The sequence below is a fragment of the Hemiscyllium ocellatum genome, chromosome 14 (genome assembly GCF_020745735.1).
Source record: "Hemiscyllium ocellatum isolate sHemOce1 chromosome 14, sHemOce1.pat.X.cur, whole genome shotgun sequence".
NCBI classification, from domain to species: domain Eukaryota; kingdom Metazoa; phylum Chordata; class Chondrichthyes; order Orectolobiformes; family Hemiscylliidae; genus Hemiscyllium; species Hemiscyllium ocellatum.
The window spans coordinates 29999621-30021316 of NC_083414.1; the positions used below are offsets into that span (position 1 = coordinate 29999621).

General features: G+C 38.7%; 1 protein-coding gene and 1 long non-coding RNA gene across 3 annotated transcripts in view; one reads left to right on the forward strand and one right to left on the reverse strand.

Moving 5' to 3' along the window:
• LOC132822327 (uncharacterized) overlaps positions 1-4290 on the forward strand; it is a 27730-nt gene extending 23440 nt beyond the window's left edge. The window contains exon 3 of the long non-coding RNA XR_009645432.1: positions 4217-4290. This is a non-coding gene — a long non-coding RNA (uncharacterized LOC132822327). The remainder of the gene's footprint in view (positions 1-4216) is intronic.
• Positions 3534-21696, reverse strand: part of fam120c (family with sequence similarity 120 member C) — a 134437-nt gene continuing 116274 nt past the window's right edge. For both annotated transcript variants that reach the window (XM_060835558.1, XM_060835557.1), the window contains exons 15-17: positions 20911-21049; positions 6942-7044; positions 3534-5481 (exon numbers count right to left, since the gene is read on the reverse strand). In XM_060835558.1, the coding sequence (XP_060691541.1) occupies positions 5134-5481; positions 6942-7044; positions 20911-21049 (590 nt within the window). In that variant the 3' untranslated portion in view covers positions 3534-5133. The remainder of the gene's footprint in view (positions 5482-6941; positions 7045-20910; positions 21050-21696) is intronic.

The window sequence follows — 21696 nt, forward strand, 5'->3', positions numbered from 1 at the left end:
TCACCACTGCACTACGTAAGTTACAGCCCAGCTGTTAACATTGCCCAAAGCTATTTCACAAGGTGTAAAGGACAAATGGCATTGGACTAAAAGCAGAAATGATCAAAATGAATGACAAACCATTTAGTCTTAGATGAGGAGGGATGAATAAACAACAGGAGATTAGGGAATGAATCCCAGTGCATGAGATTTAAGGGGTTGAAAGCATACCTGCTAACTATGTGGCAAAAGTAACAATAAATGAGTCATCAGAAAGGTGGTGAGTCCATTGGAATGGGGTAGGTGCATCAATGGATTTAGAAAGCTGAAGGAGGTGAAGACGACAAAAAATGGGGTGGTCCTTGGACAGATTTGGGCACAAGGGTAAGGACTTTAAATTTGGAGCACTGGAGCACCTTATGTCAGGTCAATACAGGTCAGCAAGAACCTAATGCTAAAAGTGGAAAAGAACAATCCACTGACGTTTAGGAGGTTGTAGGATAGGAGCTTGGCCTTGAACATATTGCAGGAAATATGTACAAAGTTGAACAAAGGTTTTAGCAGTAGATGAACTGAGGTAACCGCTATGCTAAGCAATTGAACATACTCAACTAACCCATTGAATAGAGTTATGAAGTCAGAAGCTAAAATCAAGGTCAAAGAAAGAAACCACAGTTTTAAATAAAACAGGACAGTGACTAAGGAGAAGGATAAATATTATAGCAAAAGAAATTATACTGAGAACAAAAGACATATTTATATTTATCTGGAATAAATCCCAGATCTAGGATGGTTCATCCAAGTGGTGTTGTGAGCCAACATGTTAGGGTTGTGATGTCTGTGGCAATAATGGGTGCTGTAGAGTAACCTAATAGCAGTGAGACAGATTTAAATCCTCATTCTTTCCTCTGCAGACTCATGGTGTGCCCTGAATGACCCAACCTGATGTTTGGTTTTTACAGTAAAAGTGCGAGGCTTTATGTGCTTTTAAAAATCAAAATCTCGTCATAATCCTCTCATGACAATTATCTGGCCTTGAAATGAGGTCCCAGTGGTATAAAGGTTGAGCATCTAAATAAAACAAAGAACTGCAGATGTTGGACATGTGAAATAAAACAGAAGCTGCTGTTGAAACTCAGCATCTGTGGAGAGAAAGCACAGTTGACATTTTAAGTCCAATAACTCTTCATCAGACTTGAGATGTTATCTTTGCTTTCTCCTCACAAATGTGACCAGAACTGCTCTGTTTGACAGCAATTTCAGTTTTTGTAGGGGATGTAAATGTTTCTGGACAAGCATTTCAACGCATGGTGGCATCAAAGAATTGGGAGATAGGTGGGCTTAGACTCTACTGTGAAAACTGACCCAAAGACTGTGGGCATGTTTAGAGATGCAGTACGCAGGAAAGAACCAAAAATGGATTGATGAGGAACTTCAGTGTTGATGGTGTGTGGTGGGAAATGATGATGGAAATGCTCTTGGTTTATTTCAATGAACAACCGTGGGACCAAATAGGACCAAAGTCCCATTCAGTTGATTGAAGGGAGTCATTGGAGAATATCAATCCGTCCAAGTTACCATCCAGTTCAAGTAACTGCTTTGATTTTGACCGTTTGGTGAAATAGTAGAGCTTTCTGAGAAGACAGAACAGAAACCAAATCAATTTTCTAATTGATCCTTGTCATGTAGGAAAAGAGAATAACATGTCTAATTTAAAAATGAAACAGTAGGAGCAAACCTGGAGTTTGAAATCCAAGAATTTTTTGATTACCACACCAATCAATTACAGTTCATCTACAATAAATATCATTCAATAGCATCAATTTACTGTGGAAAGACAACATAAATGAAATGTGCCAAGATTCTACTATTTCATTCTTGTAATTTATATCTGATTTCCAATGGATAAGATTAACTTAAGGAATTGCTTCCTGCAGAATGATCAGTGAGTTCTGCTGAACTTTGGTATACTCAAAACATTCATTGTGAACTAGTTGTTGATCCAGCATGAAAACCTGAAAGGCCTTTAATGTGGCTGCAGAAGTCCTATGGTCAAACAGCCTGATACTTCCATCAAAGCATAAAATGCCTTCAGCCAGTTTCCAATACATTGTTTCTTCCATGGATAATTGGCTTCTTCTAAAGAGGCCCTTAACCATGATGAGCAACATTGGTGAGAGTTGATCAAAGAACAACACTGAATTTATACCCTCATTATCCATTCATCTTGTTCTATATAATTGCATTAATATTCTTCACATTTTGCCATTTTTGGAAGATTCTTTTGTACGAAACTACCCTAGTTAATTGTCTCATTAGTTGATGAGGTTCCTAGAGCTTACTGATGAAGCAAATACATATGAATCTTTTCAATTAATTTATAAGCTTGCATAAAAATCTTAGTGATGAACTCCCATTTGCTAAAATCACTTAAAATACTTTTCATGAAAAGACCAGAGTCTGACAGTGCTCCTAAGGTTCCGAACTTCCTACAGCAAAGTTTTGATGCACTCAGCTCAAGCAAGTACTGCTCACTTTGCTTTTTCACAATACAGAACTAAAGTAAATAGTTCAAAAACAGTGGATTTATTCTGCTTTACAAAATTTAACCAATGTTAGGATTATTGCCAGAGGTCAGAAATGTCAATATTAGGAACAGGAAATGTTTCATGGTTGGGTCAAAGTAAGCTTGTTTCTCTGTGTTAGTTTAGCATTATTGTCTTGATGCAGGCAAGTCACATTTGGCACTGCCTAGCATAATCTGTGCAAAATGTTGCTTACTGTATACATTTTATGGTTATAATATGCCAAAAGTTAGTCAAATAAGTGAAAAATGCTTGAGTATCAACTGAAAATTTACCAGATTCAAAGAAATTAGCTGCATCGCAATAGACTGTAGTCGTACAAATTCATGCACGTTAAATCAGACATTTCTCAATGACTTTTCATGAAAAATAAAGTTTCCGATTTCAGCAAATAAAAAATTAGATCCAGGACAAATATTCTCAGCTTATAAATTTATTTTAAAACATTATATTTTCATCAAATTTCTTCATTAATAACCTATTGATAACTTATCAATTAATATGGGGCGACTGACATTCTGACAAAGTATCAAGTTCTGAGGAATGGTTACTAGACTTGAATCATTAACTCTGATTTCTCTTCACAAATGCTGCCAGACCTGCTGAGTTTTCGAAGCAACTTCTGTTTTTGTATCAAGTAAAAGTATGTTCTACGGACTGACATAACATCCATAATTTTAGCACAAGTGGCCTCTATTCTGAAAATTATTCCAGTTTACTATGTTAACATACCACATGTTTAAAAGCTTCTGAGATAATTCAAAAAGACAAAGAAAATTAAAATGGAGATTAGCACAATATTAATTACATTTTTACCATGAGGCATAAAACTGCAAGTTACGAAAGTTCAAAAACTCATTTTTTACACAATTATCAACAGAAAACTAAAAACAAAAGCGTAACTTACTCCTGACTTCTCAGAAAAGTTTGATAAATTAGTCGATCAATGGAAAAAAGAACAAGCAATGGTTTATACTAAAAGAATAAAGATTTTTATTAAGCATTGTAAGTTGCATTCAATAGCCTTCCAGTATTACACCACACCATAATCCATCAGCAACCGAGCAAACCCAACAGTCGTTCATTCTTGCACAATCCATATGTAGGTAGAACTCCTTTCAACTTACAGAAAAGGTACTATGTAGCTGTTGCGGGCAGGGATTTGGTGGGGTGGGGGGGGGTGTTACATTTTATTTCTGTTCACTAATGTGTGATGAAGAGCATCAGGAAAATTATATGAAATAATAATAAAGTAAGGATTCTGATTCAAAGTACATCAGGTTTGAAACACTAACAAAAACAGCAGAACGATACAAGTTTACTTGCTTATACTAAACTCTTGATGGGAAAATTTTAAAAACGAGCAATTTGCTGAATTGTCTGCTACGTAGGGGGTAATTATTTTTTGAAGATTGAAGCTTTTCAAGAATTTTGTAGAAAGATCACTTTGCTAATACAAATGCATAAAACAGCAACAGAGAACAATATGAATACAGTAGCGATGAGTACACCAGGGTTAACATTAATCATTCAGAGTGGCTAGATAACTTTTGTAGGTTTTAGAATAAATGCAACAGAGGTCAATAACCACAAAATTTAAGGTTAGAGCAAGATCAGTTAATGACTAAACATATTTTAACATCTTTTTATAGGACTATGACTAACTTTTAAAATTTGCAAATGGGCACAGTACTTGTAGGATGGAAGAAAGAGGACGATAACATGCATAATATTAACTACACACTTCAAAAATTATGAACCATGCAGAAGTTTAGCCGAAGTAGTACTAATGTCTACATCTGATTCAAAAACCACTGATTTCATTGATTCACGGATGCATGGTAAGAGCTGTCATATTCACAAAACATATCAATTATATGGTGATGTTTAACTATTTTTAAAGGTCATCTGCATCTTCAATGAATGTTTTCAGTTGTTTTTTTTGACATGTAATTTGCTTCTTACACATATTTGCTTTTTCTTAAAGATTGCCAAAACCGAAGCTGCGTATTACTTTCTAGTAACTTAAACATTGAATTATTTTATTTTAAAAATCTTTTTCTGACATAACCACACCAAAACTAATGACATTGAAGTAGTAGAATTTTTTTTGTGGTTCTGTGCCTTTTGCAGGCTTATGAAATTTAAATCTTAAAATAAGCAACTGACACAACACATAAAATCAATTAAGATGGCAAAGTTATGGTGCCAAGTACTGTACTGTATTTTAACCTATGTATTGAAGACTGCCAAATTAAAGCCATATTTGCTTTACGTTCTGAAAAAGAAAATGTAAATTGTCATAACCAGTTTGAATGTCTCGTTACACCATTTCAAATGTGGGAGTCAAATGCTCTTCATTTCATTTGGTAGCATTCAACTGCAACTGGCTAGAAAAGATTGCTTGTTAAACAGCTGACATCAAAGAGGGATCCACATTTCCAATGTCCTTATTTCTCTATGGAGAAGAAAATATTGTATGCAACTGTAGGCCTTCCTTTTCAAATATTCCTATTCTGTAACCTTCCAAACATCCTTCACCCCCTGAACAAAAAACAAAAAATACAGATTACTCTTCCTTTTTCAAGACAGCAGTATCAAGATTTTCATCCCTATTGCAACTGCCATCTGTAGTTAGTGCATTTAAGTGAGGAGTTGTATTGCACATTTTAGAGTCATTATTCAAGGCACTTTCAGTTTGGTTGGAAGCCCTGATGTCTCCTTTGTTTCCATTTAGCTCGGAAACAGGTTTACTTTCATCTGAAACTCCATTTTCAGCAGGTGAGCTATCTGAAGAGTCTTCTGCGAGACCTGTTTGAGACTTCTCATGTTCCTCTGAACCATGATCTCCAGAATCCCCAGATGCCTTCAATTCTTGAGCAATTTCTTCTGCTGAAGCAGCATAAGCGGGCTGACCCTGTCACATACAAAAAAAAACACTTCAATAAACATATACTTTAAAATAAATACTTGTTGTGTGACAAGATATTCCAGCATAGCAAATCAAGAACTTCAAGGGTCTAAGATGTGAATGTATGACTAATATAGTATATTGACGTATAAAATATATTCAGTAGGGCTTCATTGTTTACATTGAGTAATTAATAACAATCACAAGTATTTCCAAGTGCTTGTGGATGCCAAAATTGGTATTTTGACTGCAAAAATAGACTAAGATTAAAAACTTTATACAGCTTTAGATGTCTAGAAGTGAGATTCATCTACTGTTATTCTAATTTTGGAAACAATTTAAGAGAAGGCCGTCCAGCCCATTTGACCAGTTCTGCCAGTTAGCTAGACCATGCCTCGTCAGTAATCATCTCCATTTATCTTCCTTTGTTTCATTTTCCTCAATTCTCTCTCGAATGTCTGTCCACAGACATTTTTCCTCTGTGGCCAGCTCGAATTCTACTATAGTAGTCACGATTTGGAACTGCTGGTGTTGGACTGGGGTGTAAAAAGTTAAAAATCACACAATACCAGGTTATAGTCCAACAGGTTTAATTGGAAGCACTAGCTTTAGGAGCGCCGCTCCGTCATCAGGTGGTTGACAACCATCTGATGAAGGAGCGGTGCTCCGAAAGCTAGTGCTCCCATTTAAACCTGTTGGACTATAACCTGGTGTTGTGTGATTTTTAACTTAATTCTACTATGTCCTCTTTTACTAAAGGAAATATTGTCTACTCTATCTAATCATTTATCATTTTAAATAATTTATTTAGACTGCTCAGCCTTTTAAATGCATGGAAAGATATCACATTTTAACCATTTAAAATCTGCAGTATAACTCAAAGGCCAATGTGTAGTTTGTTGCCCAGAACAGAAAACAATACTTCACAGCTTTGAATGTCAAAAGTATCATATATTCACTTTTGTATTCCAACCTCCTTGAGATGAAAGCTAACATTCCACTGGCCTTGTCATACTCAAGCGTGACCTTTTTATATACATAGATATCTATATTCCTTTGTTCTAATTTTCTCATCGATAAGCAATTTTTCAGCTTCATTTCCCCAGACTTAAATAATTTCTGCCAAATTTGGCCACTTTATTAGGGAGGAAATAAGCATGTATCAAGTAGCAATTGAGTTGTAACCCCATCTTGAAATTTCCTTGTTCCATCCTGCCCCTTGCCCTTTGCAGGTGATTTAAATAGTGTGTAGCTTTTCTATACTTTAATTGACCTGGTCACGTAATTTACAGCAGAATCAATGGTAGTATATCACAGCAAGTATAACCCTTGTTCAGCTTCATTTGCAATACCAAAGCATCAACAAAATTTTAAACTCAAGATTTAACATAATATTAAACCAATACTAAAGCAAACAAGAAGTCAATTTTAAATTCATATCTAAAAATTATGATCCTATAGCTCACCCCCTGATTTCTGATATTCCAGACAGCAGCACTTTTAGTGTAGTACTTAGCTCCCCTGCTGAAACGACTAGCAGCTGGACTGGAGATGATTCCTCTTGCACGTCTTAAGAGGCAAAACAAATCAATTAATTTAATTGTATTAACTTTCTTTTGAAAGAGCAGACTAATGATCATGGAACAGAATAAGAAGCGTATTTTAAAATGCTTGTTTAAGTAACTCATCATAAATTGAGGCTATTAAATGCTATTGCTGAAAATGTGTTGCTGGTTAAAGCGCAACAGGTCAGGCAGCATCCAAGGAACAGGAAATTCGACGTTTCGGGCACAAGCCCTTCATCAGGAATGCTATTTGCCAGATCCAAACTTGGCAAATTTGTACGTTATATGATCATACACTAGCAACTCCAGCAGTCCTATGTAAAAGCAAAATAGTCCACTTGAGGTGCAATAATTTTTCTCTGAATTTTATGATCTATATATTCATTCATGATTCTACGTGGAGCTCAGAAATAAAGAGTGACTCATTGCTCTGTTAAAGTTGGCCAGACACTTATGACTTCAGATTCCAAGTCAAATCTCCCATCCTATATCATAACAGTGAAACACAAACTTCACTGCTGGAGAAAATGTGTAGTTAAGATTAATGTTATTCTTAGAATACTCCCTATATATTGTCAATCATCTTGATCCATGTACCAATTAATCTCATTAGATTAGGCTTGCAGCTCATACAGTTTTCATGGATTGATACAAGCATGTGGTTGAGCCTGGAATATTGGCATAGTCTTTGTCATTGAAGCAAATAAGTGAGGTGACCACAAATCTAAAGTTTCAAACTCAGCACTCCCAAAGTCAAGGTAGTAAAAAATGGGTCTGTTATTATGTGTTTCATATAGCCTTTGTTCGATATCCTAACTCCAAAAATCACCCAGAATGGTGAAGTTGTTGATATGAACATCTGAGGTATGAACTCACATTTTGTTTGGGTGCTGGCATGATTGTCTATAAATTCAGTTGTGAGAAGAGCTCAAACTGTAAACTTAGACTTCAAGCTAGTGAGGGAAATATTCATCTGGATCCTAGAGGCAGTAAACTGGCAATGAAAACAAAAATTCAAGAGTTTCTGCAACAACTCTGACATTTCTGACAAGTGCCTTGCACAGTTTTATCATAGTGTTCCCTTTGAAATAGAGGCCAACATTCCAATTGGTTTCTTTATTATCTGAAATTGTGTGCTAGATTTATATACAAGGACTTCCGGCTCCTTTTGTGCTATAGCTTTCTGCAGTCATTCTCTATTTAAGTAATTTTCAGCTCCTATATTTTGCCTGCCTAAATACTTAACCTCAATTCCCCTCATATTCCACTTGCCAAATTTATGCACAGTTACTTAATCTGTCTAAATCCTTCAACAAATGTATGCATCATCCTCACCACTCGCCTTCCTACACATTTTTGTGCCATCTGCAAACCTGAATGTACTTTCCTCAAAGTAATTATATTGCAGATAACTGGGGCTCCAGCAATGATTCCTGTGATTTCTTGTCATCTTGAAAATGTCCCCACCCCAACTCTGTCTTCTACTAGTTAGCCAAGCCTCTGTGCACACTATATACACCCACACTACATATACCCACCTCCAACACCATAGGCTCTTATCTTATTAAACAGCCTCATACGTGGAACCAATCACATTCTGAAAATCTATTCTACACCTTATATTCACTGCTTCCCTTTTATCTGCCATGTTTGTGACCTTCTGAAAACATCCTAATAAATTTGTTAAGCATGATTTTCCCCTTTGTGAAGCCCAGCTCCACTTAAATCATAAAAACCAAAGAACTGTGGACACTGGAAATCAGAAACAAAATCAGAAATTGCTCAAAAATCTAAGCATGTCTGTCAGCATCTGTGGAGAGAATGCAGAGCTGACGTTTTGGATCCAGTGACCCTTCTTCAGAACTGCTCCACCACTCATATTATGCAATTCTAAATGCTGGCATTTTCCCCAAGAACAAATGTCAAGCTAGCTGGCTGAGAGTTTTGCCAGACTTTTTCTCCTTGCCTTTTAATTTCAGGTGTAACACTGGCAGTTTCCAAATTATCTGCAACTTTTCCAGAATCAAAGGATTCCTGAAAGACTACTAACGGTGCATCCACCATCTCTGCAACTACTACTTTTAAATCTCAGGATGCGTGCAGTCAGACCCAGGGGACTTGATGGTCTTTCACCCATTAATTTCCCTCGCATTTATCCTCGAGTGATAGTTACTGTATTTATTTCCTCTCTTCCTCTTGTCCTTTGATTACAGTAAATCCTAGGTATCTGCGAAATCATGAACCCGCCTATCCACACCAAAATATAAGTCACGACAAAATCCTTCATTATAGGGCAAAATCCACGTATCCGTGATTCAAGCTTTCTTTTGAAAGTTATTCTTAAATGAGCTCCATACTTTGCGGGGATTTGCAGGAATGGAAACCTCATGGATATGGAGGAATGATTTTATTTGGTACTTTTGGAATGTTGTCTTGTACAATGAAGACTGATGCAAGGTATTTATTCAACTCCTCTGTCATTTTCTACTTCCCCGTTATCCCCCCAGCCTCTCTCTCTAAGGAGCCACGGTCACTTTGGCCTTTCCCCCCTTTTTATACTTGAAGAAACTCCAGCTTCTAACCTGACATTACTTGTAAGATTACCCTCAATGTTTTTAATTATCTTTTTGGTAATCTCTTGTTGGTATTTAAAACTTTTTCGATGCTCTGGGTGACCACTAATCTTTGCCACATTTCATGTTTTTTGTCAATCCTACTTTCTCTCTGGGGTAAATCTTTGCTGTGACCTCAAACTATTTTCTTAAACATCTGCCATTGCTACTAAACTCCTTTCTTAGTCTGCTCCAGCTAGCTCTGTCAACACTCTTTTCTTTGGCCCTTACATGAGGACCGCTGTATACGGCACTGGAAAGCTGATGTGAATGTAGCTATAAAACAACTACCAAAAGAGAAATTGAAGAAGGGGCGTGAAATGTGGGTATTTTCTAGCTTGTTTTAATAATTATCATCTTCCTTTCTCACATTGAAACCCCTCTACAAATATTTCTATTATGCCTGGGTGGAGAAAATGTTCACAAATGCCTTTGCAGACGGAATACTGAGGTTCTATGAAACAACTAGCATAGAAAAACTAAAAGAGTGCCTGCTGTCTTCATCCTAATCCTTAGTGTAATGAAGGACTAATAATTCGCACAAACCCATAAAACTTCAGCAGCTCTCAAAGGGTGACTTTACAATGTAATTCATGCTATTTTCATCACAATTATCCTAGCAGACTTAAAATCCTAACCCTAACACATACACTATGTACAGGAGCCAATTATAGTCATTGTGAACCTCTATAGCTTACATTTACGTACATCCCAGAAGGGGAAGAGTAGGCAGTATGGGAAGAATAGGCAGTATGGGTTTTCTGATAATCACAAATATATACCAACAGTTAGATGATGTACTCACAGACAGAAGATGTGAACATGCTATGATATGGATCATATAGCCATGTTTACGATCCTGGAATGTAGACCATGCAAAGACTGTTGAATAGAGTCACAGAGTTATACAGCATGGAAACAGACCCCTCAGTTATCCTAAACTGATCTAGTTCCATTTGCCACCATCTGGCCCATATATCCCTCTACACCCCACCTATACATGGACTCATCCAGAGGCCTTTTAAATGTCGCAATTGCACCACTTCCTCTGGCAGCTCGTTCCATACACACACCACTCTTTGCATTAAATAACCTCTCACCTTAAACCTATGCCCTCTAGTTTTGGACTCCTCTAGGAGGGGAAAAAGCCTTGGCTATTCACCTCATCCATGCGTCTCACGATGTTACAAATTTCCATAAAGTCACCTCTCAGCCTCCGAAGCTCTAGGGACAATACCCCAGCCTATTCAGCCTTTCCCAATAGCTTAAACTCTCCAACCTTGACAATATCCTTGTAAATGTTTTCTGAACCGTTTCAAGTTTGACCATAAGCATCATATAGCAGGAGACGAGAGTTGGGAGGACATATTGCAGCATATATAGGACATTGGTTAGGCCACTGTTGGAATATTGCATAAATTCTGGTCTCTTTCCTATCGGAAAGATGTTGTAAAACTTGAAAGGGTTCAAAAAAGATTTACAAGGATGTTGCCAGGGTTGGGGGATTTGAGCTATAGGGACAGGTTGAATAGGCTGGGGCTGTTTTCCCTGGTGCGTCGGAGGCTGAGGGGTAACCTTATAGAGATTTACAAAATCATGAGTGGCATGGATAGGATAACTAGATGAAGTCTTTTCCCTGGGGTGGGGGAGTCTTGAACTAGATGGCATAGGTTTAGGGTGAGAGGGGAAAGATATAAAAGAGACCTAAGGGGCAACATTTCACGCAGGGGGTGGCACATGTATGGAATGAGCTGCCAGAGGATGTGGTGGCGACTAGCACAATTGCAACATTTAAAGAGCATCTGGATGGGTATATGAATAGGAAGGATTTGGAGGGATATGGGCCAGGTGCTGGCAGGTGGAACTAGATAGGTTGGGATATCTGGTCGGCATGGACAAGTTGGACCGAAGGGTCTGTTGTCCTGCTGTACATCTCTATGACTTTATAACTGAATGCAGTATTCTAAAAGTGATCTAACCAATGTTCTGTACAGCCACATCACATCCCAACTCCTACACTAAACACACTGACCACTGAAGGCAAGCATGCTAAACATCATCTTCACCATCCTGTCTATCTTCAAGGAACTATGCAATTGCACCCCTCGGTCTCTTTGTTCAGCAATACTCCCCAGGGACCCCTATTAAGCATAAGTCCTGCTCTGATTTGCCTTTCCAAAATGCAACACCTCACATTTATCTTAATTAACCTCCTTCTGCCACTCAACCCAGTGGCCTATCTGATCAAGATCTTATTATACTCTGAGATAACATTCTTCACTGTACACCATGCCACCTGTTTTGGTGTCATCTGCAAACTTATTAACCATACCTCCTACATTCAAATTCAGAACATTTATATAAATGACAAAAAGCAATTAAACCAGCACTGATTCTTGCGGCACACAGCTGGTCACAGGTCTCCAGTTTGAAAAACAACCCTCCACCACCATCCTCTGTCTCCTACTTTCAAGCCAATTTCGTATCCAATTGGCTGGCTTCCTCTGGATTCCATGTGATCTAACCTTGCTAACCAGTCTACCAAGTGGAACCTAGTCAAATCACTTTGCTGAAGTTCATATATATTAATGTCTACTGCTCTGCCTTCATCAATCTTCTTTGTTACTTCTTCAAAAAACTCAATCACTCAGTGAGACACAATTTCACATGCACAAAGCAACGTTCACTATCCCTGATCAGTCCTTGCCTTTCCAAGTCATTTAATTCTGTCTTTCAGAATCCCCTCCAACGACTATCAACCAGAGATGTCAAGCTCACCAGTCTATAGCTTCCGGGCTTTTCCTCACCACCTTTCATAAATAATGGGTCCACAAATACGCAGTCTCAGGTAAGGAGTAGCCAGTTTAGAACTAAGATAAAGAGGAATTACCTCACTCAGATGGTGATGAATCTTTGGATTTTCTAGCCCAAAGAGTGGTGGAGGTTCATTCACTGATCTCAGTTTTGAATATACTCAATGGATTTCTAGATATTAAAGGTGTTGCAGTGTATGTATGGGAATGGTGCAGGAAAATGGTGTTGAATTACAAAATAACTGAGTGGAACGGGCTAGAAGGGCTGAATGGCATGTGGGCAGCACGGTGGTTCAGTGGTTAGCACTGTTGCCTCACAGCGCCAGGGACCCAGGTTCGATTCCAGCGTCTGGCGACTGTCTGGATGGAGTTTGCACATTCTCCCTATGTCTGCGTGGGTTTCCTCTGGGTGCTTCGGTTCCCTCCCACAATTCAAAGATGTGCAAGTTAGGTGAATTGGCCATGCTAAATTGCCCATTGTATTCAAGGATGTGTAGGTTTGGTTCATTAGTCAGGGGTAAATATACGATAATAGGGAAATGCACCTGGGTGGATTACTCTTTGGAGGGTGGGTGTGGATTTGATGGGCCGAAGGGCCTGTTACCACACTGTACGGATTCTAATTCTAATTCTAAATTAGCCAATCTCCAGTTTTCTGGGATTTCACCTGTGTCCATCTCAACCAGGAGCTCAGCAATCTCTTCGCTAGATTCCGACAAAGTTCAGGGGTACACCTGATCAGTTCCCAGAGATTTATCCACCATTTTGCAGTTTAAGACACCCAGCACCACTTCTTCTGTAATATTGTGACTTTTAAAGATATCACTATTTATTTCCCCAAACTCCCTAGTTTCCATATTTTTCTCCACAGTAAATACTGACGTGAAACACCAGTTTAGTATCTCACCCATCTCCTGTAATTCCACACATAGTTGGCCTTGTTGATTTTTAAGGGGCCCTATTCTCTTCCTATTCCTTTGCCCGAAATGTATTTGTAAAATCTCTTTGGACTCTCATTAACCCTATTTGCCAGATATCACATGTCCCCTTTTTGCCCTCCTGATTTCCCTAAGTATACTCCTTCTGCCCTTATACTCTTCTAGACATTCACATGATGTCAGTTGTTTACACCTGATCTGTGCCTCCTTTTCTTGACCTGAGCCTCAATTTCTCTAGATATCCAGCATTCCCTACACCTAATAGTGTTGTCTTTCGCACTAACAAGAACATACTGTCTCTAAACTCTATCTCATTTTTAAAGGCCTCCCTCTTTCCAACTGACTTTTTACCTGAGAATAGCCTCTTTCACAATTATTGGAAGTTCTTGTCTGATGCCTTACTGGCCTTAATCCAATTTATAATTTTAACTTTTATATCAGGTCTATCCTTTTCATAACTATTTTAAAACTCAGAATTATGTTTACTGGCCCCAAAGGGCTCCCCAACTGACACCTCTGTCACTTGCCCTGCTTTATTTCCCAGGAGAATGTCAAGTTTTGCTCCCTCTCTGGTAGGTACATCCCCATATTGAATAAGAAAACTTTCCTGTACCCACCTAACAAATTCCTCTCCATTCAAGCCTTTAACATGATGGCAGTCCCAGTCAATGTTTGGAAAGTTAAAATCCTTGACCATTACAACCATACTATTCTTTCAGATATCTGGGATCTCCATACATATTTGAACATCGAACATTACAACACAGTACAGGTCCTTCGGCCCTCGATGCTGCAACTACCTGTGGAACCAATAAATCTGTTTCTCAATTTCCTGCTGACTTTTGGTGAGCCTATAATACAATCCCAATAAGGTGAAAATTCCTTTCCTGTTTCTCAGTTCCAACTGTAATGTTATCCTTAATCAAAATTGCCACTTCCCCCTCCTTTCTTGCTTCCCTTTCTATCCTTCCTATAGCATCTGGAACATTAAGGTGTCAGTCCTGCCCCTCCCTGACGCACTCCTGCCCCTCCCATAACAGCTCTGGTATTCCAGCCCCATGTTCCCAACTATGCCAAGTTCATCTATGTTACCTGTCAGGCCTCTTGTACTGAAATAAATAAATTGAAAATAATTTATCAGTCTTACCTAGTTCTCTGCCTTGCTCTTGCCTGCCCTGACTATTTAACTTGCTCCTCTTCTCTACAGTACCAGCCTCAGACTTGCGTCTTTTCGCATTTTCTCTTTAGGTTTCCTCTTGTTCCTTGTTTAAAAACTTCTGAGTAGCACTAGTAAATCTCCCTGCCAGGGTATTGTTCCCCTACCAGTTCAGGTACAACCCTTCCTTCTTATACAGATCACTTCTATTCCAGACGAGATCTCAATGATCCAAAAATGTGAATCCCTGCCCCAACTCCTCAGCCACGCATTCATCTGTCCTATCCTCCTATTTCTACTCTCACTAGCACATAGCACTGGAAGTAATCCAGATATTACTACCCTCAAGATCTCCTTAATTTCCTACATCCTCTCTGCAGAACCTCTTTCCTTTCTCTTCCTATTTCATTGGGACCAATGTGTACACCGTCTTTCTGCCAGATCCTGTCTCCTTTGAGGATATTCTGCAACCTCTCAAAGACATTCTTGACCGTGGTATCAAGGACACAACACACTATTCTGATGTCTCACTGACAGCCACAGAAATGTCTGCCTCTGCCCCTCACAACAGAGTTCCTATCACAATCAGGAGCTTGGAACCTGGCATATCGCTTAATGCGGTAGAGCCTGTTTCAGTACAAGAAACCTGGCTGATAGTGCCACATTTATGAGAAGCCATCAGCTCAGAAATTATACAAAATAGCATCCTTTCTGAGATTGGGATAGCCACAGGAGACTCCTGCACTTCCTCTTCTACTGGTAACCCATGTACCTGACTGTATCTGCATTTTTCTATCTTTCTGAAACTGCCATCTATCACACCCCCAGCTTCTGTAAATTCCTCTTTGCCTTTAACTATGCTACAACCAATCCGTGCGATCAGATAGGATTTGCATCCAAACACACTTCCTGCAGTCAATCACTAGGAACATTGAAATTCTCCTGAATCTCACACATCTGACAGGAAAAGCAAATTACTCTACTAAAAGCCATCTCTGCACCATAAAACATTTACAGACCCAGAATATATCTAATCACAACAAACGTTTCTCAAAAACTCAGCAATAGCACAAGGTTACTATTCTAAGATAATATAAAAGATAAAATATTAAATTAAAAACTTAATCAAGAGAGAAATCTCAGTAAAACATAAAGACCCTCACCCTACTCACTATTAGAGACTTACAAAAAAGATTTAAGTCTTAAAATCAAACATGTAACTGAGGTATGGCTGAGTAATTATATAATATTTGACTGGAAATTTCTGTAGAAATAGTGCATTAGGGCCTTGTTATCTGTCAAAATAGTATAAAACTGCTGTCATTGTCATAAAGTTTGAGCCGCATGCAACCTTTTGAGATGTACATCTTCCAGGCATGCACGACTAAACATTTAAACAAATACACCAGAGTATCATCTGGTCTGAGGTTCAGACCTGCTCTACTGGGCCTCCACTTCAGCAGAACAATGTCCAGTGAGTATATAACAATAAATATTCACCGAATCACTGTCCGCTTTCACAGAAGTTCAGACTGATCCTGTTTGTGATTCCACTAAAAGGTGATTTTAGTGCTTTATTCCTTCTTAGACAAGACAAGATTCAGGTTTCGACGTTTAAATGTTCATGCATGTGTGTGTGGGAGATGTATATATCAGTTAGAAACAAAAAGTTCCAACCTGTTTTCCAGGTGACAATACCTAAAGATTATTCATTACTTCCTTAATACAATGGTTTTTAAAATTATAAATTTCCATATTTAAAACACCTACAAAGGAAAACCATTCCTTTTCAGGTAATGGATGACTCATGACTTTCTTGATAGGCTGATGGAAGCAGTTTCCTCCTAGTCTTCATGGGGATATTAGATAAATACTTGAAGGAGAAAAAGATTGCAGGGAGTGAGGAAATAGCCAAGGGACTGGGGTTACAAAATAGTTTTTCAAAACAGCTGGCACAAAATTTATGGGCCAAATAGCTTCCTTTGTGCCATACTATACCACAATTCTATATAAAAAATAACATGGATGTAAGCATAATCAAGGTACTGTTTAATATCCTGAAACAGTATCCAATTGAAGACAGCTAGAATTTGATTCCTCTGCTGGGTCAGATTGGTAATAACACATCCTGTAAAAAGCTTTGTTAATTCATTACAGCAGACACGAGATTGGGACAATACCATCAGGAAGACATGATCTTGGAAGAGTGGAACAGTTTCATGCCATTGAATTGTATTTTTGTTCACAAGTAATGCTGGGGAGGAAAACTTGATGGATAAACATAAAAGTTGACATATGACAGCTTCTGTGTGTAGAAGTTTCCCAAGTACCAAGCTATTTGCAAAATCTTCCATGCGGCAGAAAACTGCAAATACCTCTGATTTTTAGAGCAGATAATTACAGGCTCTAAAGCTAGTTTTGTGTGGTCCTGTTCATAATATGGAACTTAAACAATAAGTTCACTTTACTACTCCAAAAGTTAAATGAGTTTTTTTTTCCAGACTTCAAGACTTTTAACTTTGGATAACATAGTTATCACTGTTGTTAATTAAAAACATTCATAGCTCATTAGAAATTAAAAATGAAGCATGTTTTGTAAATTTCTTTTAAAAATTGTAAGATAACCATTTTCTATTGAGCAACATGTTTGATAATTATATTTTTAGCAAGAATGACAAGCATAACAAATTGCCTTGGCTTACTGCAACTGGAAGCCTAAGATAAATATTTCTTCATGGGTAAAATGAAAGACTTGAGACTTTTTCTCAAGTCACATGACTAATAAAGAGAAATGATAAAATTGAAAATAGAATAATGCTTTGCTTTTGTGAGTCTCAAGGCTTTTAAGCGAATATTTAGCAAGATAAATGCAAAGAATAAGTTAATCCAAAACCTCAATGTTTATTGTCTAGATCAAAGAAAATAATTAATGATTAAACTTCATATCCAAAATATAATTTCGAAATTTTCAAGAAAACTGATAGCAATTAAAAAAACTTTCATTACTGTTAAACACTATGTTGCACTGTTACACTAAGTAGTTATCACTGTATGCATTAACTTCTCTTTATTGCATCCCATTCATTAGAATTTAAAGGTCTTGCATTTATAGCATCTAAGTGATTAGCTTTTAAGAGCCATGGCAAAATATTACAAACCAAATTGGATTTTACATCAATTTTGATATGAATTTGCAATTCTTTTGGCTCTCAGCCGCATGCAACTTGTTAATCACATTCTTGCCCAATGGAATTGACACTTCAGCTGCATTTAGTAGAATCCTTCTACATGTGTTTTTGGTGAGGGGCAGATGGAACGAGAGGGTTATGCAAAGTACGTCAGGCAAAATCCAACATTCCGACTCATCTTCAAGCTGACCTCCCATACTAAGACTAGTGAGCAGCACCAAAAGCGGCAGTCAAGCTGCTACATTTAGTTAAATAATTGAAAGGTCTATTAAGCTTGTTAGCAAGCCTCTTGACCAGAATATGCTGCTGATGTAAGGGCTCTTGTGGGACACAGGAATACTCAAGGTTTGTGAGAAGATTTGTAGCTCGGGTGCTCATTGTTGTGGTTCTGTTCGCCGAGCTGGGAATTTGTGTTGCAGACGTTTCGTCCCCTGTCTAGGTGACATCCTGAGTGCTTGGGAGCCTCCTGTGAAGCGCTTCTGTGATGTTTCCTCCAGCATTTATAGTGATTTGTCTCTGCCACTTCCAGGTATCAGTTCCAGCTGTCCGCTGCAGTGGCCGGTGTATTGGGTCCAGGTCGAAGTGCTTATTGATTAAATCTGTGGATGAATGCCATGCCTCTAGGAATTCCCTGGCTGTTCTCTGGAATATTCTCAGTGTTACAGCCAAGAGACTGAGTTAAAGTCTTTACTTGCTACAGAGGTGTGTTATAATGCAATGAACAGGTTCATTTAAAACAGCTACACTGCTGTTGCTGCAATACGGCTAGCATGGGCAGGTGGACGGGAGTTGGCAGACTAACGTTCATGGCCTCAGGTGACGAAAGAAAGGAAGGGAGAGCACATCATTTGGGGTTGTTCTGTTTGCATCAGGCACAGCTCCCATGAAAGGTATCACCTCTGAACCCATTTTCTTCCATGCCACCTGCCCTCCAAAATCCTGCTCCCTAACACTCCTTCCTGCGCTGTCAGATCCCTCCCTGCTGTAAAACTAGAGGACATCATTCTGAAACATCCATTAATGATCTTTGTTCTTTCTTTTGCAGTTCAGGGAGTTCCCACAATTGAGATTTGATGCTGTTGGAACTGCGAGAAGTGTTGGCCAATTAGATTTGCAAGCAGTTCTTAGGGGTGGGACTGTAACCGGTTCAACCAATTTAACTCTCCGCTAGGCTATTATGATTGTGGGTTAGGTTATCTTCTGGTGTGTCAGCTGTTGGCCAACTTTCCTTTCACAAAACATGCATTGTGACCCTCATACCCCATGTTAAAAGCTATATTTCTACATTTCCTCTCAATACTGAAGTCAAATTTGGTTGGTTTATCTGTGTCTGTCTGGAGCACATCTCATTTCTTGGGATAAAGATCTCAAACCTGTACCTCTACACTTTTTAAGCAGCATTCTCAGAGTCTGTTGGGTTTCAGCATCTGAAACAGCTTTTCCCAATCAAGTGGCATTTTATTGAGATAGGAGTAACATTAATCTGCCTCCCACCTAAATTTCCTCATCTCACTGAAAGTATACATTGGAAATCTTCAATATTACAGGATGCAAAGATGGAAGTCAGCAACTTTGTAGCATCTCCACACTGCGGAATGCTCCCTTTTCAGGGCTACCATAGAAAGTTAGGTGATACAGGTTGTTAGAAACATGCTCTGCTCACGTATAATCAATGCCCATTCCAAGGGCTGTTTTGATCTCAGGATGAAATTAATGAACTGTAAATATAATTTTGGATGAATTCTGAGATAGTCATGTCTCACAAACCTGATTGAGTTTTTTGAAGTAACAAAGAAGATTGATGAGGGCAGAGCAGTAGGTGTCATCTATGTGGACTTCAGTAAGATGTTCGACAAGGTTCCCCATGGGAAACTGATTAGCAAGGTTAGATCCCATGGAATACAGGGAGAACTAGCCATTTGGATACAGAACTGGCTCAAAGGTAGAAGACAGAGGGTGATGGTGGAGGGTTGTTTTTCAGACTGCAGGCCTGTGATCAGTGGAGTGCCACAAGGATCGGTGCTGGGTCCTCTACTTTTCGTCATTTACATAAATGATTTGGATGCGAGCATAAGAGGTACAGTTAGTAAATTTGCAGTTGACACCAAAATTGGAGGTGTAGTGGACAGCAAAGAGGGTTACCTCAGATTACAACAGGATCCGGACCAGATGGGCCAATGGGCTGAGAAGTGGCAGATGGAGTTTAATTCAGATAAATGCAAGGTGCTGCATTTTGGGAAAAGCAAATCTTAGCACGACTTATGTACTTAATGGTAAGGTCCTAGGGAGTGTTGCTGAACAAAGAGACCTTGCAGTTCATAGCTCCTTAAAAGTGGAGTCGCAGGTAGATAGGATAGTGAAGGCGGCGTTTGGTATGCTTTCCTTTATTGGTCAGAGTATTGAGTACAGGAGTTGGGAGGTCATGTTGCAGCTGTACAGGACATTGGTTAGGCCACTGTTGGAATATTGCATGCAATTCTGGTCTCCTTCCTATCGGAAAGATGTTGTGAAACTTGAAAGGGTTCAGAAAAGATTTACAAGGATGTTGCCAGGGTTGGAGGATTTGAGCCATAGGGAGAGGCTGAACAGGCTGGGGCTGTCTTTCCTGAAGCGTCCGAGACTGTGGGGTGACCTTATAGAAGTTTGCAAAATTATGAGGGGCATGGATAGGATAAATAGAGAAAGTCTTTTCCCTGGGGTCGGGGAGTCCAGAACTAGAGGGCATAGGTTTAGGGTGAGAGGAGAAAGATATAAAAGAGGCCTTCACGCAGAGAGTGGTACATGTATGGAATGAGCTGCCAGAGGATGTGGTGGTACAATTGCAACATTTAAGAGGCATTTGGATGGGTATATGAATAGGAAGGGCGTGGAGGGATATGGGCCGGTGCTGGCACGTGGGACTAGATTGGGTTGAAATATCTGGTCGGCATGGACGGGTTGGACCGAAGGGTCTGTTTCCATGCTGTACATCTCTATGACTCTAGTCATGTGAATTTCTCCAGACTGGAAAGAGAGATGTTCATCCTTATTGTACAGGGAAAATCCATTCACAATTTGTTTTTATTTCTGAGATTCTACTAAATGGTTAATGTTTTGAGTTCAAATGTCAAACAATTCAAGACATATTTAGGATATGCTATTATATATTTTGAAACCAACATACCCTCTAGCTGGTCCTCCAACAGAAACAACTTGCAGGGGAAAGGCGGTTCTGCCACGTCCACGCTTGCTTCCTGCCCACTGGCCTACGACTGTCCCTGCAATCTCCAGTTTACCTCCTTGAGAGGGCATTGGCTGGACACCTGCAAATTGAAAAGAAATAATTAACACCAGTTGGCATTCTTCAGTAAACCAAAATGAGGATGAATGATATAATATTATACCAAAAAAATCTTAGCTAAGCATTTCAGTGCATTTATCGATGTTAAAGTAAGAAACTCTCTGGAGGTAACAACATAAAAAATTTAATGCTTGTATTAAATATTTAACTACAAACTGAACTCTTACTTTAAATATACAAATATATTTAAGTATATTTTCACAAACTATAAAAGAACATCATACTGTTCCTGGAACAGTTACCAATTCACTTGGAATGACCCACAGTCCATACCCAAGAATGAATAAACATGCAGTTAACAATCAAAAAGTAATTAATTTAAAACATGGAAATATTAAAAGGACAACTATGTTCAATTTTTGCAAAAGTGAAATAAGCTGTTTTTGGAATAGGTAAACTATTATGCTGGAAATTAGAACTAGAGAATGTGATTCTTTTCTCATTTTCACATATTTAAAGGTTTGAAAGACTGAAAGAATTTGCCTCACAGTGCCAGAGACCTGGGTTCAAATCACGCCTCGGGCAATTGTCTGTGTGGAGTTTGCACATTCTCCCCGTGTCTGCGTGGGTTTCCTCCAGGTGCTCCGGTTTCCTTCCACAGTCTAAAGA